General features: G+C 50.1%; 1 protein-coding gene across 1 annotated transcript; it reads left to right on the forward strand.

Annotated features, from left to right (window-relative positions):
- Positions 1-561: 561 nt before the first annotated feature.
- Positions 562-10,614, forward strand: Gprin2 (G protein regulated inducer of neurite outgrowth 2). The gene is made up of 2 exons (XM_010622554.2): positions 562-853; positions 4,848-10,614. Exons 1-2 carry the CDS (start codon positions 584-586, stop codon positions 6,216-6,218), a joined length of 1,641 nt encoding a protein of 546 aa, XP_010620856.1. The 5' UTR covers positions 562-583; the 3' UTR covers positions 6,219-10,614.
- The last annotated feature ends 11,780 nt before the right edge of the window (positions 10,615-22,394 follow it).

Below are 22,394 nucleotides of genomic sequence, written 5' to 3' on the forward strand. Positions count from 1 at the left end.
CGTCCTCATCGCTTCGGACCTTGGCATCCAGGCTCCCGGGATGTTCGCGGCCCTGGGCCGCACCCCCATCCATCTCTGCCCCTCTTCCGGCTTCGCGGCCTCCCCACCGCTCCCATCCCCCCATTCTCCCCAGGTGCCCCCTCCAGGGCCAGAACCTGCTCCACCTTCCCTTGTCCCTGCCGGCATTCCCAGACCGCCTAACTCCACCCTTGCCTTGTCCGAAGGTCTGCAGCCCAATGCCCGCGGTCTTGCTCCGGGGTGGGGGCTCGCCTGGGAAGGCGGGGCGTTGCACCAGGGCGAGGCCATGCATGGGTCCCCGGGCCTTGGCCTGCACTGGCTGCGAAGGGCAGCTGCGTGGACGCCTCCCTGCAGGCTGCCCGCACAGGAGTGGTGCCCGGCCTCTGGTGTGTCCTCTGCCTCATGTGTCCACACTGGCACGGTGTCTGTGAGTGGTGTGAGGGAGGGACACACTGGCCACCTGGGCTGCTTCTAGAATGGAGCAAGCTGGGGAGTGTGGGCAGAGCCTCTCCTGGGAGGAAGCTTGCCTGGGCCTGAATCTCTGCTGTGCAGAGTGGTTGGGCATATGATCCTTAAACACTTTCCTGGCACTGCTTGTGACTTGGGACGTGTTGCCTTATGGCATCTGTGTCCTCTCTGTGATGGGCAGGCCTGGCCCCCTGCAAGCACCCCCTGTCCCAGATTCTCCCTGCTGCATTGCCCAGCTTTGGCCCTGAGTGTTCCTGCCAGGCCCCTTTCCCTCTGGGATGGATTAAACCACCTGCTGGAGGTTGCCAAGCCCTCACCATGCACTGAGAGATTTGTGGGATGTGGATCCTTACCTGGTCCCCAAGGGGTAAGTTCTGCACCTTGTCATGTGATCAGTTTGCCCTCTTGACCCTGTGGATTTGATTTTCCCACTGTGGTTCTGCTGGACACAGAAGACATCATTCAAATGACTCTGGCTGACGAAGAGGGAACTAACAGGAATGCCACAGTGTGGTCTGAGATGGGAGCTCCTAGGTGCATTGTAAAGCCCTGGGATCCTCTGCCAGAGTGAGAATTGGAACATCTGACCAAGTCAACCAACAAAGCAATATGGCTGGGCAGTCTAGAAGTTTCCATAGAACTGGAGCTTTTGCTCAAAATGACCTTGATTAACAACTGCATGCAAGGCTGGTTGGTCCTGTAGTTGCTGCCCAGCTTTGGCCACAGAACACTGGCCACAGCCATCACAACTTTAGCATCACATGGGGCAGCCTGAAGGATACTAATATTCTTAGGAGCCCCTATGTGTCTTTACTTTGCTGATACATTGTCCTAGGGAAACTGGACCTTTCCCACTGAAGGCAGGTGGGCATTTGGCGAGCAGACTCCAAAGTTGTGCGTGTGTTAATCCTCCTGGAGTGTGGACTAAAGTAGCATCTGGGAAACAGCATGGTGGTGGGGACACTGGTGATGACCAGGCCCTGGGATAGGATGAAGGTAGCAAGGGTGGACAGAAGACCAGGCTGACCTATGGGACATTGTGGGAGCTTTCTAAAAGGACCTTACTGCCCCCCAGTCCTAGCTCCAGCAACCCCTTCAGCCCCAGCTGCTCAAAATGGAGAAGAGAAAATGATTATCACCGTCCATATACTGTTGAGTTTATAGTGTTCACAACAGCCCTGCAGTGTGGAGGCTTACTTCCATTTTTCAGATTGGGGGAACAGGCTCAAAGAAGTGAGGTGTCCACCTAAGGGCACATTTGCAGGAGAGGGAAAGAAAGGGCTAGAAGCAGAGCCCTATATGCCCCTTCCTTTCTATGCATGTGGGGCTAAGGGCAGAGCCCACTCCTTGTTCTAGCTCAAGGGGGGCGGGGAGGAGCTGTGACAGGGCACATGGGACCCCTCCTTTTTCCAGGGAGACCTAAAGGGACTTCCTTGGAGCCCTGTCTCTCCCAGGGCTGTGAAGGCCATGCTGCAAGAGAAGCCTTGCTGAGTTCTAAATCAGCCACTTTCAGCCTTGGGTTCTTAGACACTTTTGTTTTTTTAACTGCTCACTTTTCCCACCTGCCAATTGGTGGGTGGTGGGATATGGAAAGGAACCAGTAGATAAATAGTCCTCAGTGGGGTCCCTGTGGTCACTGGTCTCTCTGGGGGACAGCTAATCTTTTGGGGTAGTCACAGAAAGACTCCTGGCACTGACGGCTTCTCACTAGGTCTTGTCCCACCTGTCCTTATGGGGCTAGGGATTGGCCTGGCTCTGGCCTTACTCCCTAAGAGGGTCTAAAATATGGGGTTCCACCCAAGGATGCCCTGATAGGACCCTTGGGGGGTTCTTGGACTTGTGGCTGGGTGGGGACCACAGGCTTCTGGCTAGCAGGTGTGCACCCCGCACTCCTCACTCTGGGAAGCCACAGAAGCAGCAAATGGAGTGGGTGGGAGCCAGCTTTGCTCCCACTTATTTGCTTCACTGGCATTGTACATGTCAGAAGATGGGCTGGGTGATGGGGCCCCAGAGGATGACAGGAGAGGGTGACAGTGGCTAAGAGGGAGGTCTGCGTGGCACTCAGAGGGGCAGAGGAACTCAGCTACTCGCCAGCTGTGTGACCTTGGGCAAGTCGCTGAACCTTTGAGTTTTGACCTCTTCCTTTGTAGAATGGGATGCCGATTTATCTCATGGGGTTGCTCTGGCAACGAGACACTGTTTGTGAAGCATGTGGCACATGCTTGGCACACAGTGGGTGCTAGGCGCTGGAGCTGGTAATGCCCTCTTCTGTTTATCTGTCCATCTTAAAATGGGTTGAGAGCAGTGCTTGGCCACGTACCCTTTACCTGCCTCTCCTGGGACCAGGCTGGTTTCAGCTCCAAGGTGTAGCTGTGTTCAGAGCTGCAAGCCATTCACCACATGTGGCCAGTTAAGTCTAGATGACTTAAGTTCAAATAAGATCAGAAATGCAACTTCTTGACCACTGTAGCTGCTTGTCAGGTACTCAGGAGCCTCGTGTGACTGAGGGTGTGGGCAGAGCCTTTCCATTGTGCTGAGTTGGCCCCATAGTCCAGAACCAGCTTTGTCATCAGCTGAGCAACCACTAGCTGTCTCCTGTGTACACAACAGTGAGATGTTTGCAAGGACATGAAACTGGGTCCGGGAGCTCCTCCTGTGCTCACTTTCGGTAGCCTTGTTTGCCTGGCCAGAGAGGGTGGTTTCCTGGCAGATCTTATCAGCCCAGGGTGGGAGGGCAGGGCAGGGCAGGGGGTTGCCCAAACTGTAGTTGCTTCTCCTGTACTGTTTCTCCAGCCTGTCCTGCCAGGCTGGGTGTCCCTGAGTGATCTTCCTCACCTGCACCTTTAGCCGGGCTCTTCCCAGGTCCTGCTGTTCTCCTGGCCCCTGCTTCCCTGCACGCTCTGAACCTCTGCCTCTTGCCTTCTGTCTGCCCATTCTTTCTGCCTGCACCTTGTGTCTACCCCTCCCTTTAGCCCTGACTTTGATGCCTGGGCCTCAGGAAAGCCTCTTGGGTCATCCCTGGTGGGTGTAAGCTCACTACCTTGCAGGGGCCACCTTGGGCCTGTGTGAGCACTTAGCCTGCTCCTGAGTGATCTGTCCTTGCATGGGCTCATACCATCTATCAGGCATGCAACAGATGTCAGGTCAGTGCAGCATGCTGGTCAGGTGGTAGGAAGCAGGCCACAAGCCTCACTTTGCCGACTTCCATCTGGCAGGGAGGCTGGAGGGCATCCTGTTACTTCTGGGCCTGAGGGTGTTCAGCAGGGATGGGCCAGGGAAGGCTCCCAGGAGGAGACACAGGAGAGGGTGACAGTGGCTAAGAGGGAGGTCTGCGTGGTGCTCAGAGGGGCAGAGGAACTCAGCTACTGGCCAGCTGTGTGACCTTGGGCAAGTCACTGAACCTTTGAGTTTTGACCTCTTCCTTTGTAGAATGGGATGCCGATTTATCTCATGGGGTTGCTCTGGCAAGGAGACACCGTTTGTGAAGCATGTGCCACTGCTTGGTCAGTGTGCACCTCCAGGGGGCTCTGTGTGGCCTGAGGAAGGGACGACAGCAGTGGCAGGGAGAGAGATAGGAAGATACAGCACACTGGGGAAGAGGGAGTTGAAGTGTCATGGAGGACATGTCTGATAGTTGATGTTGGATGGGCATCTGAGCTGCCAGATCGAAGTGGATCCTGTGTGGCCCAGATACAGAGCCTGCTCACAATGCAGGTGGGCCAGGGTGGGGGCTCAGAAGATGGCTGTTGAAGGAATGAGAGCTGCTGGGTGAGGCCTTTCCATGCCTGGAACTAGAGGCAGGAGTCCTGTCCACTAAGAATCCCAGTGCTGGACGGCACAGCCAGGCCAGGCCGGAGGGGACTGGGGACACCCTGGGGTGTTTCTCAGCATGTGCTCCATCTCATGTCACAAACCTCTGAGCCTCACTCTATGCCCACAGGGGCCCTGGCCATGGTGAGACAGACGTTGTCAGTCCTGGAAGGACCAGGTTGATGTTGGTCAGCCCAGCCGTCCTGGCTGTTAAGGTTCTGCAGCACTGTAGTGTTGACTGTCTGAGCCATTGTCTCAGAGTCCCTGCTCCCAGTGTTGTAGTCTAAGCCCTGGGGGACCTGGGTTCTCCCCTGGGCCCCCCATTGCCTCTCCCATAACCTAGACAGAATTAGCAGCCAGCACAGTGGCTGGTCTCCATGACCCTGCTCTAGGGGTGCTGATATTTATAGTGTTGTAAATATAGTGCTGACGAGTCAGGCAGGCTGGCACTGAAGCTGTGCCCCTAGTGTGCCTGGTACTGTGTGAGCTCAGAGTTTGGCAGAAGAGCTGACTTTCAGCTCAACTCTTTCCCATCCTTTTTTCTCCTGCAGGCAGCCATGAGCTCCAGCCACCTTGAGCCAGATTCTGGGGCATCCCAGAGTCCTCGACTGCAGCCCCTGTCCCAGAGTTCTTCCAGCCTTCTGTGCGAAGGCAGTAGGCAGAGGCCAGAGCTCCGAAAGAGTGCCAGCAGCACTGAGTGGCAGACGCAAGAGGGTGAGGCCAGCGCTGGCCCCCAGGCCCTGGAGGAAGAGGAGCACCTCCCTGAGAGCCTAGCAGCACAGGCCCAAGGCCCCAAGCCTCAGCTGCGGGCCATGGGCCACTGGCGGAGCAGCACTGTGGGCAATGTGTCCATGATGGGCAGTGGGGATCTTGGCCGCTTGCGAGTCCCTGGCATAGCTGCAGTACAGAGGAGCCACTCAGACCTGGCCCGCAGTGTCCAGACACAGGGGAGTGGTGGTGCCCGGAAGGCCAGCCTCAGCTGCTCAGCTCTTGGTGGCAGCTCCCTTGTGCACAGGGCTCAGCTGAAGCCTGGAGATGTTTCTGGCCAGGGTGGCCCAGCAACTGCAGCTGTGGAACAAGACATGGCTCAAGAAGATGAGACTTCTAACTCAGCATGGATGCTGGAGGATAGTCAGACATGGGAGCTCTCGCCAGAGCAGGGGGAAACAGCTGCTCTCAGCAGCAATCCCCAGGCTGAGCCCAAAGCTGCTGGACAGACAGCCACTGCCTCCTGCCATGCACTGCCCCCAGCTGCTCTACTCTGCAGCATGAGGGAGGTGGTGACCAGTGGTTGCTGCCATCCCGTGCCTGCAACAGGGATCCTGGCCTTTCCCAAACTGGTGGCATCGGTAAGTGAGTCCAGGCTGCAGGCTCAGCATGGTGTGAGGTTTCACTGTACAGCACCAGGGCTGCTTCCAGGGCATGCTCACTGCTGTGCCTGCCCGTGGGGCCCTGTAGTGCCAGCCACAGAATCTGGCTGTAGGACCAAGGATGTGTGGACCATGACTTCTGCCAGTGACCTGGCTCCCACGTTGGCCTTGGCCCAGGATGCTGGTGTGCAGGCGGCCCCAGTGGCAGCTTGCAAGGCAGTGGCCACCAGCCCGTCCCTGGCAGCCTCTGCCCTGCACATGTTCCCTGAGGTAATGCTGGGGCCCAGCCTGGAGGAAGCATTGTCTCCTGTGCGGGATGTGCGGTGGGACGCCGAGGGCATGACGTGGGAGGTGTATGGAGCCTCTGTGGATCCCGAGGTGCTGGGCATGGCCATCCAGAAGCACCTGGAGATGCAGTTTGAGCAGCTGCAGCGGGCACCATCCAGCAAGGACAGTCTGTCTGCCGAGGGCCGCAGGGGCCCACTGCGCGCCGTCATGCAGTCCCTGCGGCGCCCCAGCTGCTGTGGCTGCTCTGGTGCAGCCCCTGAGTGAGGAGCTGTGGCCCTGGAGCTGGCCAGGCTGTGGACTCAGCCGTAGGGACAGCAGGTGCCACCCAAACCCTTGGAGGTGGGCACATCTCTGTCCTGAACATGGACAGCTTGTAGACCATGGGCTGCAGCCTGTGGCTTGTGGCTCCACATAACTGCACTGGTTTTCAAGGGCTTGGTTCCCAAGGGCCACCTGCACATTCCGGGCTCTGGACTTTGAGCAGGGTTTCTGCACTGTGAATAAGTGAGATCCTGGATTTGCTGTAAAAATACTTGACCTACTGTTCAGCCTACCCTCAGAACTTTGTCACATTTCCCCTAGGACTCTTGGTGGTTTAATTTTAAAGCATTGCTGAAAGAATGAATTCTTACATTGAATGGAGGGCCCCAAGTGACAGGTACTACTAGCCACTTCTGTGCAGAAAGTTCTTCAGGGTGGGGTGGGGGAGGAGGGTGAGGCAGCTCTGAGGACAGGAGAGGCAGGTGGGAGGCTCAGGAGAGCAGGGAAGGGCTGCAAGCCATAGGGTGTGGCTGGAGGCAGTGAAACCCTCTCTGTGCAGAGACTTTCCCTTCATCACATGTGACTCTCCAGAGATGTGTGCCAATCTGTGCCACATCCTGCTGTTCTTGGACCAAGGTGGCAGCCCAGGCTGGGCCCAGTGTGGGACAGGCCAGACAAGCCACCCACCTACCTCATGGTGACAGAGATAAACCTCTGCAGGGTGGTGCTGGGGTCCCACCCAACCTGGATCCTGGCTGAGGTTCCCAAAACACCTTCCCTGTTAATCTCCGAATTTGACTTGCTAATTGAGCTGCCTGGCCTTGACATCAGGGCTGCCTGGAGCGACTGTGGCCGGCATTTCTGATCCGGACTAAAGACTCACCCAGCCCCTTGCTGTCTGTCACCTCCTGAGCCAGACCTAATGCTGCAGTGGACCTCTGCCCTTGGACTCTGGATTTCGGGCCAGACTTCCTGTGTCTCTTTCAGGTCCTCTTCTGGGAGGCGTGGAATCTCATTGTCCATATTTTGTTTGTTTTTAAATTCAAAATAAATACAAGTTGAGAGGTCAGCACTTTCTCAAGACCCTGCAGGAAAGGTGTGTGGGTCTTGATGATCTTGTTAATTTTGTTCTAGTAAATTCTGTTCCCTGGAGCATAAACCCAAGTCTGAGAGCTCCTGTCTCATAAGAATCCTGTCTTCTCTGGAATGTCCCCTTCTCTGCCCAACAGCCAGGGTCCCTGACAGCTAAAGCCTGGCTTCCTGGGGCTTATCACCTCATGGCCAGGACACAGACACTCATCTCTTGTTTGGCCCCAGGATGCTGTTGCCTCATGAGGAACCAAGACCCAAATGGGGAGGAGCTGTTCCTTGCTCCTGCTGGCCAGGTGTCAGTGTAGGAATGATGGAAAAGTGGGAAGTGGCTCCTTCTGCTGTGATGTTACTTCCTGGTCCGCTGGTATGGGTCTCTGTCCTCTGGTCATGCTAACTTATTCTGTAACAGAAATGGAAGTGGTCTGAATGCTTTAGGCTTGAGGTCACCACTTAGGGTCTATAGCTGAACCTGGATCCACACCAACAGCCTCAAGGGTCCTGAGCTTCCTCAGCTGTAAGGTGGGTACAATGGCAGTGCCTCCTTCCTTGCCCGTCTTGAGAATGGACTGGGATGTTCCATGTGAAGAACTCAGAATGTGTGCTGGTGGCAGCATGTGGTGTCCCTCAGCCAAAGAAAAGGCCAGCTTGGCTGTGAACTGGCCACCTGCTTAAACATTCTTCCTCTTGGGCCATTCCTGATCCTTCTCCTCAGCCCTGTACCCTTCTCAGGACACCTGGTTTTGGGCCGGTGCCTGGGAAACCACAGTTCCCAGGGCAGCCTGTCAGAAGAACCTGTCCCTCACCACTCCTGTGGGGCTGGCTTCCCCAAGCTCATGGTGACCCACAGGGGAGGAGTGGGGAGGGACAGCTGGGGAAGGCCAATCTGGGCAAGAACTTGACACCAGGCCTAACCTGGCCCCACAGAACAAGGGCCACCTGAGAAAGGGGGACACACCAGGTGTTCTGGCTGTCTGATGTGCAGGCTGGGAAGTGGCAGGGCTGTGTAGGTCTCTGCCTTATCCCAGGAAAACGTTCTCAGGGAGGCTGGCAGAAGGAGTCCCAGGTAGCCAGGATATGTCCATGTCCCAGGCAGTACATCCCCAGGAGGCATATGGAACTTGTGGCCTCCACCCAGCCTTTTGCTTTACGTGTTACACAGAAGCAAATCTGTGTCATTCATGTTTGTGCCAAGTGACCTTGGTTAGGGAAATGTGGAGCTTGGCATTCACCCACATTGAATTCCTTTTCCTTTGTCATTCTGGCCTGGCCCAGTTTTGACATCTGTAGCTATGACTAACCCTTTGTCAGCTTTCATCCAGCTTGATGGGAGGGCAGGCCCTACACCAAGTTCAGAGTATGTCACTGGGTCTCTGAATCCACACGGTAATCATGGGCAAAGTTATTAAAACCCAAATCTTTAATGTCACCTAAACCGCTGTCCCAGGACTGTTCTCCCTGCAAGGAAGGCAGGAAATGGTCAGGTTGTCCTTATTAATCTCTGCCCTTGGACTCTGGATTAGGTGAGTTAGGTGTGGCCTACCTCCAGTCTTCCTCCACACAAGTGGTCCAGCTGTTGATTGATAGCTGCTTCCTTTTCCAGATATGACCACTTCTGGCAAACAAGCTCATCTAGAAGTTTGAGATCAGCAGCAAGCAAACGTCTTCAGACTCTGCCTGTTCACCCTTCTGAGGCCTCAGGGCCACCTCACCCTTGAATCCCTCCTGCCCAGTTTCTGCCTCCACTCTTCCAGCAACCCAGCAGACAGGCTTCCTCTGTGCCACCTGGGAGGTGGTCCTGGGGTGGAGAGTTGGGCTTCTCCCTAGAACTCCCTCATGGAGATTTTCAGGGACTAGGAGTCCAAAACACAGGGCCGGTTCTGTTGCTGTGGTTACAGAGGGATAATAAACCAGGAAACGTAAGCCAGTCCCAAGGGATATGGGTAACACAGGCTGGGGAAGATCTGTAGGGCGAGGCTCTCCTGCCCCAAAGCTGGATTCACACTGCCTTTGAAGAGGTAAATCTGCAGGGCAGGTCAGGGCCCTAACCCTGAGCTCTGCAAGGGTTAGTTTAAAATTTACCTGGAAGTGAACCCCTGGGGAATACAGCAGTTGGCATCCATAGCTCAGACTGGAGAGTGTGTCCGATTTGAAGGTGCCCATGGATGCCTGGCAAGGTCTGTCTGTTCTTGGAATTCTCATTTCTGAGCATCTTTCCTGAAAAAGACACAGAGTGCCTTCTCTGCATCCTGTGAACACTGCTGGGACCACTAGAGGTCTCGTGTGTGCAACCAGGCACAGTGAGAAGCTCGGTGTGTCTCTACCTCATCCTTCTCCTCTTTAGTCTCCCTCCTTTCCTGTCTCAGGTCCTCTTATCCCCCAGGACTCTGTCTCTCCACCATCCTGTTTCCCTGCTCCTGTCTCTGCCCTTATGCCAGGGGCCTGCCTTGCTTTAGCCCCACCACTCCAGACCTGCATCTCTCTCTTGCCATGGTTGGGGACATTTTCCCTGCTATGGCTGTCTCTCGGCATTCCTGGTGTTCAGGGGCCTGCGTGCTTCCTCTCTACCTGTCTCTTTTCTTGTGGGACAACACTAAACTGCCCCAATTTCTGGGTGGCCTCTGAGCATCTCCTCAGAGATGGCAGGACCTCTCTGAGGTCTCCTGCCAGGGCTCCATGATGTTGAGAGACATTGCTTGTCAGTGGTTGTACTGCAAGGGCACCGTGAGCCCTAAGTCCTTTCTGGGGGGGCTGCTGGTGAGTTGGTGGAGGAGCTTGCCGGGTGGTGGTGTCCACTTGCTGGCCTGTGGCAGTGGGTCATCTTTCTGCCTTGTGTTGAGAATTTCATGTGCCTTGTAACTGAGTTGGGGCATGATGTAAGCCTCCCTGGGGACATGCCACACAGTCCCATCTGTGAGTGTCTCTCCTGTTTGGAGCTGGATTGGGACTAATGGAGAATTCTTACTTTGACATCAAGTAGATTTGGTTATTTCCCAGGCCTGAGCAGGGCTCAGGAAGGAGCTATGCTGGGACAGGTACCCTCCCCACCCAGGCTCTTCTACTTTCCTGTCTCCTCAGTCCCTCACCTCCAGCTTTCTGCCTCCCATCTCTCTTTCTGTTCTCATTTTTAGCAGTCAGGGGTCTGGAAGACTATATCCAAGGGTACCTTCATCTAGGCAAGCTAGCTGCCTGGCCCTTGTAAACCCAGCTGGGGTCAGAGAGCAAGGAGAGGGCTCGCTGCTGAGGTCCCAGCTCCTGATGTCCCTGGTCTCCGATCTTTGAACTCTATGGGGACCCACACTGCCCCCTGAATGGAAGCCCAGGTGCCAAAGGGTACAGGGGCAGTGGGGGAGGAGGTGAGGGGGAGGGGGTGGCTTGGAAAACTGCCAGAGACTTGCAAAAGGGCAGGGCTGTAAGGCAGGAAGCGGACCCGGGTTTGTTGGGAATGTTGACATTTTGTCATTTACTTTTTTGTTAATTTTGACTTTGAAAACATTGCATTAAATGTCATTTCTCTTAATGACTAAGTCTTCTCTCACATCTTTCGAAATTGCTCCTAGCTACAGCCTGGCCTCCTCCTCTGCCAAGGACACCCCTCTCCTTGTCCCTCGTCCCCTGTGGATAGTTAGGTCTGCCACACCCATAGGCTGAGATTTAGCAGCTAGAGATGAAGGAGTGCGAACTCAAATGCCAGGCCTGGCTCTTGGTTTGTCTTTCAAAAGTGAAAATCATAATTTTTTGTGATTAGAATTTAAGCCAGCTGGCTGTGAATTTTTGTTTTCAGATGAACATGTTCCCAGTAAGAACTGCAAATAGAGAACCGTGTGAAGTGCTGGCCTGGCCCTCTCTTCCCTCAAAATCTCCACAGGTTGCTGCTGGATGATCATTTCTGTGACCTCCTGCCAACAACTTCTGTACAAGCTCAGAACCCCTGACCGGTTCTTCTTTTTTCCTTTCACATTTTAATTGTTATTAGTCCATGTTTGTGTGTGTAATGACTACATTCCTTGTGAGGAGATGGTACATGTGTAACATACATCTTAATTCCACTTTCTTTCCCTTCCCTTTTTCTCTTTCTCCTTCCCTCCATCTCTTGATCTCCTTCTTATTTGTGAAAGATCTACGTCCCTGTTTCCTATTATCTGCCTTTTATTTTGCTGTTTATTTATAGTTTGGATTTTTTAAATAAGCGAAACTATGCGATATCTATGCTTGTGTGTTTGGTTTATTACACTTAACATTATGGTCTCAGGGTGCATCCATTTTCCTGCAGATGACTCAGGTTTATCCTTTTTAATGGCAAAGTAGTACTCCATGGTTTGTATATCACATTTTCTTTATTTATCTGTTGATAGACATATAGGCTTGTTTCCAAATTTAGCTATTGTGAGTTGAGTTGCTGTAGACACGGGTGTGCATGGGGTCCTGTAATATGATGTTTTTAACTCTTAGGAAGATATCTAGAAGGGGAATAGCTGGGTGGAATGGACTCTGTAATTTTGGTTTTTTGAGGAGCCTCCACATTGGTTTCCACAGTGGTTGTACAACCTTACTGTGTCTGTAGCTTTGCTTTTTGCAGAAGGTTGTAGTGCTAGAATCATGTAGTACGGAGTCTTTTTAGACTGGAGTTAAGCTTCATATCTTTTCATCGTTGGTAACTCATTTCTTTTCGTTGCTGAACAATGTCCATTGTATGACTGTATCAGAGTCTATCTATTCACCTATGAAAGGTCATCCTGGTTGCTTCCAGGTTCAGACTATGAAGAATAAACCCACTGTAAACATTTGTGGGCAGTTTTCATGTGGACTTAAGTTTAGCTCAGTTGGAGTGCAGTGCTGGATTGTTTGGTAAGATAGGTTTAATTTTGCAAGAAGCTGCCAAACTCAAAGTCATCTCTCCAAGAAGCTGCACAAGTTTTCCTTCCTCCTAATGAAGGACAGATCCCTGTTCCCATATTTCCTGTCTGTGATAAGAACTGTGTAATAATAAATATCCCTGTGAGAATATGTATGGGTTAAGCTTTCTATTAAAAGTATGATATGTCCAAGATGCCCATGGATATTAGAAAATTACTTCCCAAAAGATTGCACCAACATTACATGAAAGTGTGTGTTTGCTCACATCCACACCAACATTTGAGTGCTAATCAAAATTGAATACTGTAAACTGCGTATGGGGGCACATGCCTATAATCCCAGCACTCAGGAGGCTGAGGCAGGAGGATTATTGTGAGTTCGAGGCCAGCCTGGGCTACATAGTGAGTTCAGGGCCAGTCTGAACTACAAAGCGAGACCCTGCCTAAAAACAAAAAAACAAACAAACAAATAAAAGAATAAAGCAACAATAACAACAAAACCCAAACAAAACAAACAAATTTAATACTGTACTTTGGCTAGTATGATAGGTGAAGAGATGGTATTTTGATTTGCAGAGGTCATGTTTCACCCAACTGTCTGAGAGAATCTCTCTGCTGGCACCTTGAGCTGTGTGATGCTGGCTAAGTGGTTGAAATGGCATCGGTCCTGTGTTTCCTCATCTGTGAAGTGAGAATAGGGATAGTCTTTGCCTTGTTGGCTGGATCTGAGGGCTTAAATGGCACCTATGTGTGAAGCAAAAGCAGGTTTGACTTTCGGTAAGGGCTAAGTATTGACACCTATTGTTACTTGAGGTGTTCGTGACCCTTTGGATTTTTCAGTTTATGATCTACCTGTTCATATTGGTTTCCCATTTTCTCTGGTTTATTCCCTCTTTATGGATTGGTTAGAGTTCTTTGTTCACTAATACATTTCTCTTTCAATGTAGTCAGAGGTATTTTTTACCTCAGGACTTCATTTGTCTCCTGCTCTGTGAGGCCCTGGCTCTGAACCAGTGCGACACTCTTCTTGGCACCACACACACTGTGATGCTGACAAAGCTGCTCATTCTGATCTGTCACTTTCTTCTTAGGGTGGCCACACAGGTTGGGTAGGTGTTTTGCAGTATGGGAGGAGACGCCCAGGCTGAGCACAGTTTGCCTGGTGACACCCAGGACATCAGGGCATCTATGGGCAGAAACAGGACATCCGTGGCTGGTCCAAGGCTGAAACCATGGCTTCTGGTTCATTGGCTTTGGCCTCAGCTTCTGGGAGGGGGGCTTGGATGTGAATTGGGGGAAAGGGCAAAGTCACCAGATGGGTGGCCTCACTTGGGAAATTGCAAGAGCCCAGATCCTTTATTCCAATCAACTTAGACAATTGTTCCTTGAAAGGCACTGGAAGAGGGCAAGGGAAGGGCATGTGTGAATGGAGAGGCTCCTGCTCAGATGTTCTGGGAGGGCCAGGAAGGAGTGTGTGTGTGTGTGTGTGTGTGTGTGTGTGTGTACACATGTGTACTTTACATCAGGTCCCCCAATGGCAGAGCATAGAAGACTTTAACTTGGCTCTCTGTGCTTGAGGTTGAGACATGGAGTGAGGTCTCAGTTGGTCCATTTTGTGTTTTATCAGATCTGAAAGCACAAATGCTTGTCTAATTTACCATGGGGTTAGGATCTGATAAACCCATCATCTGGTAGAAATAGCATAAACTGAAAATACAGCAAGCACACCTGACCTCCCTATGTTAGTTACTTTCCCTTTGCAACTTGAAGGAGAGAGAGTTTTATTTGGTTCACAGTTTCTAGGGGGGTTCAGTCCATGGTTAGCTCCAAGGCAAAAATGTATGGCAGAAGGGCCTGATGGAGGGCAGAAAGAGGCTCACCTCATTGTAGCCAGGAGGCAAATACAGAGAGAGATGGAGCAGAGGACAAGAATACACTCTTCTAGGTGACACCTTTAGTGACCCATTTCCAACCAGGTCATGCCTCTGATTGGCACACTTAGCCATTAACTCATCAATGGATAAATGCACTCATGATCACCCCATGATCCAGTCACCTTCCAAAAGCCCTGCCTCTGAACAGGAGAGTTTTGGGGTGCATTATAGATCTAAACTACAACAATTCTGGATTCTAGAGCCCAGAACAGTCCCTGGAGCTCAGAGGAGGGAGTCTGTGGGTGTCCCAGAGCCAAGCTGTAGATGCTCCCTCTTGGTGGCTCAGGATCTGTGACAGTGAGTGTCCTTATCATCACAGCTAACATGGATTGAGTGTTTCTTACATGCTGGGTGCTCTTATTCTTATCACTTTTAGTCATCCCAGTAACTGCACAGAGTGGCAGTAGATTAGTTGGTTTTCTGAATACCATAGATGGAGTGTTTTATAAAAATAAATAGAGGTTTATGTTGCTCGTGGGTCTGAAGGGTGAGAAGATCAGGATTGGGCAGCCACACCTGAGGAGGGCATTCTGGCTGGTGGGGACTCTGCAGAGTCCTGAGAGTGTAGGGCATCACCTGATAAGAGACTGTCCCAGCTCAGGACTTTGCTTTTTTTGGAAAGCCACAATCCAACTGTAGTAGAGCCTCACCTTATGGCCTCATTTAATTTTTAAAATTTTGCCATGTTGAAGATTGAAACTAGGGCCTTGTTCATGCTGGGGAAGTGCTCTACCACTGAGCTACATCACCAGCCCTTTTTATTTTTCAGTTCGAGACAGAGTCTCTCTAAGTTGTGCAGGCTGGCTTTTGGGGACATTTGTATTGTTGGGCAGAATAAGGGATGGGAGATATGGGGCAGAGCCCTGGGGGAACATGACAGCCAGTCAAGGAGCTGGCACTGCCCTGTTGGTAAAGGCAATCTTGGATGAGCTTTGGCATGGAAGGAACTGTCCCCAGGCTTGGGGTGAGGGCACTTCTGTCTGGCTGAATCACTGGGTCCATAGGCTCTGATCTCAAAGACAAAGGGGCTTGATTATGGCTTTGCTGAGCCCCAATTCTGCCCCAGTTTCCTTACTTCCCCACTCCTCATTTCCAGTCTGGTCAGGATCCTGGGAGGTGGTGCCTCAAGAGGAAAGCCTGGGCCTCCTTGCTGGATGGTGGCATATTTTGGGAGCCATGGTGGGTTCCCTGTACCCACTCATCTTCCAGACTTAGAAACTCAAGGTAGGCCTGGCCTGGGGAAGCTTATGTGACTGTTCCCAGGTAATACAGTGTCCATCCACCCTTCTCTGGCATTGGGAGAACCTGGCACCAGCAGACCTGGGCCCCACACTGGCACAGACAGGGACCTGCAGCTGTCATGCAAGGGCACAACCAAGAAGCATGACAGAGCCCTCTCCTAATCCTAACCCTAACTCCATCCCTCACCCATGGCTTCTGAGTCCTTGGAGCACATCTTTCTTTCTTTCTTTTAAATTTATTTCTAGCTGATACATGTGTGATCATTAATTGTGATATGTCAATTTGAGTAACAGCCACCTAGCAGATTAGTAAAGCTCTAGGTGTGCCTCTGGATGATTGACATGTAGGCTGCAGAATGAGAAGGGAAGACCCACTGAGGATGTGAGTGGCACCAACGAATAGTCTGGTAGCCTGAATGGAGTAGAAAGGGAAAGCAGAAGGAAATCCGTGCTTTTCTTTGGAGGAGCTGCAGTTTTCACCATTGCCTTTGGACATTTGTCTCCAGTCCATTGAGCCTTACATCTCAAACTCACTAAGGCCACTCTATACTGATCAGCTTCCAGGCTTTCAACCTCTGACTGCTCCTGGATCATTTGTCTTGCCAGCCCTCCAGCACATAGATGGCCACTTTGTGTTTTTCTCCCTCTGCTCCTACGGGCAACCACTAGGATTCTTCTGATTTTGATCCTATAAACCCACTGCATAAATCCTTTTTATAATCATACATATATTTTATATTGAACTTGTTCCTGTAGAAAGCCCTGACTAATACAACATTAAAACATAAAAATTGTACATGCCAATGAGTTATGGTGTGATATTTCAAGACATATGTACAGAATGTAATATTTAAACCAGGCAAACATTTAACTCCTTAAACAGCTATCATTTCTCTACAGTGAAAACTTCAACTTCTAGCTGTCAGAATGCACAGTACACACCTCCATCCTTTCTCCAAGGGATAGCTCAGTACTTACCTGTTCTTCCTGAAAACTTCTCAGAGGTGAGGATGCCATTTCTTCCAGGCCCTTCCCACTCCCCATTCCAGGTTTATAGCAGTGCCAGCTAAAGGAAACCATGGCAGTGGCCTTGTCTGAGGACAATGTGGGCGCTACAAGGCCAGGGCCACCATCAAGCTTGGGCTTACTTTTCCTCCCTGTCCAGCGTCTCTAAAGTTCAAATGGAAGCAACTGGCGTTAGGTATATGGCCAATCACACTTGCTGTCTAGCACCCAGCATCACTGAGGGGTCACCGAGGCCCAGTGGGCAGAAGGGTGTGGCAGAGTGTTTTCACAGTGTGCACCTCTATTAAACTGCAGTCTGAGGCTTGCTTTGTTCCAGGGGCTGGAAGGTGTCAAATATGGCTCCTCTCCCTGAGGGACTTACAGGTAGATAGGAGAAGTGTGATGTGTGCCATAGCTGTGACTCCAGACTTTCTAGATGCCAGTGATTCTGAGCAAATCCCAAGTGTGCATCCTTAAAGCTGCCATGGGAAAGCTCTTGTGGGCATAAAAGGTGCTTCAGAGAGGTGTGGCCACTTCACTATGATCATCTAGCTCCTGGGAGGCTGAGCCAAGATGTGACCTGGGTCTCTCTGTATGCAGGTCACATCTGCAGCAGCTGCTACCCTGCTTGAGAGTCTGAGCACAGAGCAATGTGTCTGGGAGTCCTTCAGGTTGTGGGGAGGAGCACAGAAGGGACTTGGTGGCCTCAGAGACCCTCTGGGTAGGCTGGGGTTGGAGGCAGGTGGGCAACAGTGGAGACCAGACAAGGAGCTCACCAGGGCCTCCTTAGTTGTCCTAGTTTTAGTTAAACCCATCTCTTCTTCTATTAGTTATCTTCCCAAAAGAGTCAAAGACATCATATTACAGTAATCTGTGCATAACCATGTTTATAGTAGCACATCTCATAAGAGTTCCCTACATCTTGGAAGTGGCCTACATGTCCATCAACAGATGAATAAAGAAAATGAAGTATTTATACACAATGGAGCACTACACTCCTATAAAGGATAAATGAGTTATGTGTAGGTAAATGATGAACCTCGAGACCATAATGTTAAGTGAAATAAATCAGATGCACAAACTTAAGTATCACATGGTTTCTCTTACTTGAGAAATTCGAAGTATAAATAAAAAGCAACATAAAAGATGGACAATAGGAAACTGAAAGGTAGATTTGTTTGCAAATGGGAAGAAGACCAAGAGATGGAGGGAGGCAGGAGGGAAAGGGAGAGGACAAGGACTTAAGAATTAAGATATGTTATGTACGCGGACCAGCTCCCCACAAGGAATGTAATTATTATGTACTACAAACATGCACTAATAAAAATATAGTTTTCACCATGATTTATCTCTGCTCTATTAAAGCTCTCTCCCCAGAAATATCAGGGGTCAAAGCTCAGTCCAATAACCCAGGTTAAATCTCAAAATTCAGAATCCTCACTGCTTTTCAGGTGCCAGCCTCCTCCCCCCTGCCACTCTGATCCTGTCATGGCCCTGTACCCCAGGTCCTGGTGAAATGTGCCCTCAAACCCCAATAGCCCTGCTCTTACTTTAACCATCACAAATGATACCAGCCCATGAATGTTAGAGACAGTGCTTGTGAATGACAACTTGCCAGTGACACATCTGCTGACATTAGTGTCCTGAACAATTAACCCAGATGCCACTGCTCAGCTGGGACTCAGGCGGTCTGGAGGTGCTGGGTGGGACCAGATGATGAATGAAGGGAAGTGGTCCAAGCAGAAGAGCTGCCTTCTCTATGCAGTTATATGGTTTGACCTCATGGTGGCGCTGCTTTGCTTCTGGCCTTCCTTTCCAGCTCCTGTTTTGTCTTGCCATCTTTGGCCAGGTGACCTGACCTACAGGCCTGCACAATCTCCACAATCTGTGCTGACAAACAGCTCACACTGCTTTTTTCACCCAGGCCCTGAGAGCATTCCTGGTTGTCACCTCTTGTCTCCAGTGTTGCTTCTCAGAGGCCCCTTACTTTAGCCCTGGCTTAGCACAAGGGCCTCTAAAGCACCCCATCTGCTCTTCTCAGCCCCTGGCATCCCAAGGCAGTGTGTGGTTCTGACCTGGACTCCTGCAACACAGAAAGGCCGAGGATCCACTGGCTCCGGTTCTGAAAGAGTGAGGGAGCCGGGAACTACAGCACCTCATCTGTGCTGCGAACTACAAGGACAAGGGCAGGACTGGCTAGGAGAGACTGGAGTTACAACTAGGGTTAAGGCTTATGAACCTGCATCCCTCAGGGAGCAGTCCCTGGCCAATGATGGATTGGCTGACTCTCCAAATTGGCATCTCAGAAGCTCTGAGCTGTCACTGTGAACCCATCTGGGCTGTGTGCTTGGAGAGATGGGAGCGATGAGGGAATCCAGGGAGAATGAAGTGGGGGAGGGAGGTGGATGCCCTCAGGAGAACAAAAAAAGCAAACAGGATTCCTACTGTGAACAAAAATTCTGAAGCACATGAAAAAACTAATCCTAAGAAAGCAACACATAAAACCAACGATGAGATGAATCCCTTGCCAAAAAGGTGGGAATATAAAAACATCTCAAAAATGAAACAGAACTAAAATCAGAAAATAAAAAACATTGAACATTTAAAGACTCACAAAGAGGTTTCACAAAACATGATATGAGATTAAATAAAGAAACACAGTAAGGTATGAAGTGAGACCACATTGGCTCTGGAAAAGAACTGATTAGAAAGATGGGCATAAAATCTGTGATAATTAATAGATGAGATTGTCAACGAGAGCATTTATGAATTGAAAGACAGAAAGCAACTCACAGGCAGAAAGATATGATGAAAATGTGGAAGAGAGTTTAAATGACAGATTGAGTTTAACTATTAGTATTTCAGAGGAGAAAAAAATGGAGAGAATGGTAGAGAGGTAGAAGGAGGGGTTGGGTGACTGCTTCAGACATTTAGAGTAAAGGTATGCACAGGATGCTGGGCAGGACAAACAAGGAAATTGACAGAGACCCAGGACTACGCTGTCCCTGCCACTCACCCCCAACAGCACCCCTTTATTTCTCTGTAGTCCTTGGGATATTTGTGGTTATTAAAGGCTGACTCTGGCACCAATAGCCTGGTGCTTGGCATCCGGAAGGTGCTCTGAGCACTTGTCAATAAACCGTTGAGTAACTGATGGATAAGGAGTCAAGAGCTTGGAGAAACCAGATGTTCATATTTCAGTATGCTCATGGGGTGCATGGATATCTGCCAAATAACACTGATGTGTGTTAGAAAAGCTGTGGACAAAGCTGGCTGAGGGAAGAATGTAGAAGAGCAGGAGTTCTCTAGGCCAGACATAAAGGGTAAGATTAGCCCTGGTGAAGGAGGTCTTTCTTCTTTGAAATTTTTCCTCCCTTAAGACCTTTCTGCTTGAGATCTTTCTCCCTGAGATCTTTGTCTCTGAGAACTTTCTCACTGAGATCTTTCTTTGAGATCCTTCTCCTTGAGATCTTTCTCCTTGAGGCCCTTTTCCTTGATATCTTTCATTCATGACATCTCTTCCCTTTAACATTTTTTTTTTTTTGGTACCAGGGATTGAACTCAGGACCTTGCACTTGCCAGGCAAGTGCAGCACCACTGAGCTACATCCATGGCTCTTCTCCTTTGAGATCTTTTTGGCTTCCCAGGCCAGAAAGCAGCTGGCCTCATAGAGGCATAAACTCATTCTCTACAAACGTAATGTGAGATGAGTGATTATAGAATAATCTCAAAGACCTCATGATAAGTCAATATTGAGTCAACATCATGGGTTCCAAGGCACTTTCATGACTGTTGTACCATTTGACTCTATGGCATCTGGAAGGGATGGTGTATTTGTTACCATTTTCTAGGCTTCAAAACTAATTTTGGAGAACTGATAGACTGGTGACCCTGTGCTCCTAAGGAGTCAGAGTGAGGGTTTTAAAATGTATCCTCTGGCCAGGATTCTGTGCCCTGCCTGGACCTTGCTCTGCTTCTCCTCTGTCAGAGGCTGTGCTGCCAATGATCTTTGCTCTCCACAAACAAAAGGATTATTCAGTAATGGAAGGATGTCTGCAACACAGCTGGTCACCTTTGGTGGCCTCTCAGGAATGTGGCATTTTCAGTGTTTCCAACACAGAGCAGGACTTCCATGCTACCACCATGGAGAAGCCTCACATGAGGTGTATCCTGGGCTCAGATTGACTTGGGGTGGGGGCAGAGATTCCTTCCCAGAGAGGCAAGGAAAAGCTGGCCCCACCGTCTTGTCCAAGTCAAACTTCCTTCTCCAAGTCCTCATCAGACATTCAAGGCTGTATTGCCCATGTGTCACATAAGGGTTCTTTTCTTGTCCTGTAGCCATCTTTCCACATGAATGTAATTTAGTGGTTTAAGACCCACAGGCACACAGGCAGCTTAAGGATATCTTTGGGTACACTGGAGAACATACACTGTCATTTCTATGGCACTATTCTTGTTTCCATATTAGCATTTTGCACTATTTTAACAAAACCAGGGCACAATAAAAGAAACCACTGGAACAATGAACAGACACTGCTCTATAGACTGTTGGGTGGGCCCTTCTGCTTGGATCGGTAGGGCCACCAGAACTCTGCACTTCTCCCCCAACTCAGAGCAGAAGTCTGAATCAGGCAGCTGTGGGACCATAGACAAGACACAGCTCAGGAGGGCAGGTTGCTTGGCAGTGGAACATGTTGGAAGTCAGCGACAGCTTGTGTTTCCAAAACACCCATTCATAAAATCAACAGTTGGCCTACTTGTGAATTACTCATTCTGCACACATTAATCTCACTCCTTCTGTATGCCAGACACTGAGCCATGTTCTGGCTGCTGGAGATACCACTCACAAAGCACGCACAGCTAGGCAGGAGAAGTCACCCAGGGTGAAGCTTTGCAATGTGATTAAAACCCACCACCATGCCCCAAGGACCCTCCTCCAGTTGTAATTGCAGAGTGTTTCTGAATAGATATTCTGAAATTCTGATGGGGCATCCCAGGGATTATCTGTGTTTGTGTGATTTTGCCTGGAGAGAAAGTGCTTTCCAATGGGAATAAGGAAGATTTATTTAAGGTGAACACCAGCTTAATGGGACTCTTGTCTAAAGCAAGAGTGATGAACAAATCTAAGGTTTTAGTTTTATCCATTTGGTCAAAGTGGAGTGGTGGTGGTCTTTCTGGTCACATGAAACTGGGGGGTGGGCAAGCAAGGTTACAGAAGTGTGACAAAGGCAGTTAGTCGCATATCACACAGTAACAGCCTTGTAACTTAGCCTGGAAAGAAGATAGGACCTTGTGAATTCTTGTGAGAACAGCACAACAGAATGAGGAGTTACAGCAACGATGAGGGAGTGATCCAAGGTAGGACTGCCCAAGGATGAACAAAACTTGTTTTTCTTCAAGTTCTGCTTCAGTACCACTGCTGGGGCCTGAGCACATTCCAGATAGTGAACTACTCCTTCTTGGGCCTTTACTCAGAAATGGTTAGACTTTCAAGGCTCCTCTTTCTCATCTCTGAGAAACTGGACAATTTTACATCCCCACCACGGTGTGTGGGTTCCAAATTTTCTACGTAATTACCAACATTGTTATTTTCCATTGTGTTAGATGTCCCCACAAAGGCTCCTGCAGCAATAGGTAGGGTTTTTAAGAGATAGCTGGATCTAGAGTATGTGATGCTGGGGGTAAATGTGTGATGCTGGGATTAAAGGTGTGTGATTATTAAATTAGACCCTGATTGGTTTGGCATAGTGCTGGGTGTAGATAAGGGAAGGCCCACCCTGGGTGTGAGTGCTACCTGCCCTAAGGGCATGTAGCCTGGATAGAATCTAAGGAACAGAAGAGGGTTGCTGTTTGTTTTTTGCTGCTTGCTGCGTTTGCTACCTTCTGCCTCCCATGAATTGTTTCTCTTCTGTGTCTTTTATTTGTCATGCCACACTGCCTTGGAGCCAGCCAATTATGGACTGAAACTTCTACAAACTATGAGCCAAAATGAACCTTTTCGCCTTTAACTTTGGGTGTTGGGTATTTTACCTCAGCAATGAGAACAGTAACTAA

Source organism: Fukomys damarensis, unplaced genomic scaffold (assembly GCF_012274545.1).
Source record: "Fukomys damarensis isolate Sample0158 unplaced genomic scaffold, DMR_v1.0_HiC HiC_scaffold_1, whole genome shotgun sequence".
In the NCBI taxonomy this organism is placed as follows: Eukaryota; Metazoa; Chordata; class Mammalia; order Rodentia; family Bathyergidae; genus Fukomys; species Fukomys damarensis.